We start from the raw sequence: 3,405 nt of genomic DNA, 5'->3' as shown, positions 1-3,405 counted from the left end.
AACCCTAGACAAGAAACCGGCAACCCTAGACAAGAAACCGGCAACCCAAGACAAGAAACCGGTAACCCTAGACTAGAAACCGGTAACCCTAGACAAGAAACCGGCAACCCAAGACAAGAAACCGGTAACCCTGGGAGGACGGCTTTTTATTGACAACATTTTTGTGTTTGATTTAGCAGGCTATACATTTGAACATATTTCCATAGCCTTCTGGAAATTAGGCAATATTCCACGACCACCCCAGTGCTATTTATTTTTTAACCACTGACCACACTGTACATCCATGCATCAGATACCACCGGGAAGGTTTCGATATAAGAGCAAAGAATACGAAGCGATGGCTTTGATTGTTGGTGTTTATAATATAAATAGAGCAAATGACACGTTACAGGGCGCGGACAACCACCAACATATTTTAATATATAGTAAATATAAAACGCTTTGTTGCAATGCACTTGCCTGAAGTCGTATAATACCATGATGGACTAAAACCTGCTAAAACCTGCGGAATTGTTCATGAACCAGAACTGGGCTCCTTTATAAATTTGGCGCGCTAATGCGTCCCTTTGTTGCTACAGCCATCAATGATGCGTTGAAAGAGATGCGAAAACCGTGGTCGGTTTCGTATTTCCAGATTCGTTTGGGTAGACGTAAATGATGGAGATATCTCGAAATTCACGGTTTTAACAGTAGAGGGTTCTTAATTCCAGACTAGGTCCATGCCAAAGAAGAGTATAAATATGAGTATTGTGGGAGACAAGTTTCAGAGTTCGTCGCTATGTTCCAAAAACCGTCGCCTAATTATCTATTGAGCTATGCCCAATTATCTATTGAGCTATCTACCACAATCTTGAAGTAAAAGAGAGATGCAAGGCGAGGGACATTTATACAAGGTCCGAAGGTGCTCAGATTAAATTCGAAAAGGACGAGTTTGGGCTCCTAAATAACATTCACCGAGGGGGAAGATCTTGAAAGTCTCTTATATCCCTTCGAACGGGGATGGCTTTATACGAGCATGTGTGTTTACTAGATTTGTTCTTTACATCCTTGTAGGGATACCGAGTGGTCCATGGCCTGCGTACTCACAAGGTACGTTGTAATTCGACCTGGCGTTTCGAAGCTCGCTGAGTTCTGGTCCAGCCGTCACACAAGTCAGACTGTCACTTTCACCCAATAGCAAATAAAACACCCAATGTAGTATCGAGATTCTCTACAGACTTGTGCTGCTGTTTATGGGCCTGAGCAATGCCCACAGTGTTCACACAGGGTGGCAGGAGAGGTTATAATGTCACTCACCAACGTCTACCTAATCTGCACCGCAAAAGCGTTTGTCTCTAGTTGGTTTGCGGAGTGTCCCATCCCCACAGCCAACCATGCCACAATGAGGCGCGATGAGAGCTTGCTCTTTGCTGATTTCCTGGTACATACACTTCTGATGACAGTCTTGTTGTGACGAGTACGTACAACGGTCCTTTTCACCCGACAGACGCCAGCCGGTGGTGCAGGTAAGCGTGAACTCCTCATTTCAACTGCTCAGGTATACACCGCGAATGCCTGTCCTTGTCACAATCAGCAGCCCCCGATAGTCTCTTGAGGTTTGGTATCCGGGTAATCGCCGGGGATACTATAGTCGCACCGTGATGGCAGGTGAATGTGTGCATAATGTCTCGCAAACCTTCTTCACGGATGGCATCTGCATTCACAACTGCCTCTACTGGCGTTCAGTGATAAACTGCACAGCGTTCTGATCCCCTGAAGATCATGAGTGACTCGTTGGAAGTCTGAGGTATGCACCTCACATCTACAGGTCGCCTACTGTGCTTGCAAGTCCTTCAGCAAGTCCTGTGATGTCAATAGAGATTCAACTGTAAGCTCGGGCGATCAAATGAGATTGTACGTAATACATGTGGAAGTAGGAGGTGTAGTCACTAAAGAGTGGATGTCGTTGGGCTTCATAAATCACTATCCTGCACTAACATGCGCTATAGCACAACATTCGCCCCAGCAGCTAATACAGACTACCGTAATGCCGCTACCTGCTTGCACTGATAAACGAAGAAACGTCAAGCTTAATAGGCAAGGATTAATGTTCTTTTGTATTACGTATAAACGATTGATTGTAAGGGGGGGGGGGCGGGGGTGGTCTCTTCCTACCTCTTAATACGACTCAAAAAGAATGTAGAACACACAATCTACACAGACGTGCAGACGTGATGCAAGTTTAATGGTCCAGACGCTGTATGAGCAAGATAAAGTGCTTATTCGAGACTATTTGGGTGAACACATGTATAAAATGTCGCTACAGAGCCTTGGAATCGAGATATACTACTTAATGAGGCACCCAATTTGACCAGCATCTGGTTCCACAGTATTTGTTTTGGAGAATCCGATGGGCGATGATATGCCAAACTCAACACAAACGAGCTGCCAGCACAGTCATACTGGCGCTGAGCTTGCGCATCAGCTCTGTCTCTCTGAATCGACTCAGCGATAACTTGAATCGCGATCTCGTGCACAATATCGACAAGATGCAGAAATAATAGGTGTATATACCCAAAAAGGAAATAATATATTTATATACCCAAAAAGGAAATAATAGGTGTATATACCCAAAAATGAAATAATAGGTAAATATACCCACCCAAAAAGAGAACAAGAGAATAAATCTGAAACTTCTTATTTCGGCCACAGCACACCCACTCAAGCACCGCGGCGCATGCACAACATCCTTATGGCACAGACTTATCTGTACACGCACTAGCGTACCATGATCATATCTGCTCTGATTTTTTGGTACTGGACAGGTTCGTCCGCAACTAGCCCTCGTTGGCGAACCGTTAATGGATCTTTCCAGTCGGCTGGCATGACTTTGGGAAGGCCCCAGTTGGTGACGTGGGGTATATTCATCTGTCGTAAATCAGGTCGTATAACAGTTAAAGAGGACAAGATTACAGTGTGACCAAAGATTCTCCTATTCGTTCATAGAAAGTAGAGCAATCGCATCGATAGCCCGGATCTACTATGGCAGGCATACAAACACCACGTGCCAAGCGACCTCTCCACTAAACGCCATAGGTGCAGATGAGAGAGCTTCCCAGTCTCATATACAGAAAGGCAGCATAGCGAATACTTTACAAGAATCGATTACGTGGACAATCATCAGCGCTGATCTCACCCGAACACCAGCACTCGCACTGATAACGTTTTAATTCGACAGTCTAAATAAATGTATGTATATATCTTAGTATTTGTATATAAATACATATTTATATATATATATATAGTGTAAGTGTGTGTGTGTACATTATTTATATATATAGTGTATGTGTGTGTGTGTACATATTTATATATATAGTGTATGTGTGTGTGTGTTTATGTGTGTGTATGTGTGTGTGTGTGTGTGTG

General features: G+C 43.8%; 1 protein-coding gene across 1 annotated transcript in view; it reads right to left on the bottom strand.

Moving 5' to 3' along the window:
- Positions 1-977: 977 nt before the first annotated feature.
- Positions 978-3,405, bottom strand: part of SARC_11997 (hypothetical protein) — an 8,278-nt gene continuing 5,850 nt past the window's right edge. The window contains exons 8-9 of the mRNA XM_014293905.1: positions 2,767-2,907; positions 978-1,842 (exon numbers count right to left, since the gene is read on the bottom strand). Coding sequence (XP_014149380.1) covers positions 1,813-1,842; positions 2,767-2,907 — 171 coding nt within the window. The 3' untranslated portion in view covers positions 978-1,812. The remainder of the gene's footprint in view (positions 1,843-2,766; positions 2,908-3,405) is intronic.

Source organism: Sphaeroforma arctica, assembly GCF_001186125.1.
Source record: "Sphaeroforma arctica JP610 unplaced genomic scaffold supercont1.2003, whole genome shotgun sequence".
In the NCBI taxonomy this organism is placed as follows: domain Eukaryota; class Ichthyosporea; order Ichthyophonida; genus Sphaeroforma; species Sphaeroforma arctica.
The sequence above is the reverse complement of the archived record's forward strand: the minus strand, read 5'-3'. Positions and strand labels throughout refer to the sequence as shown.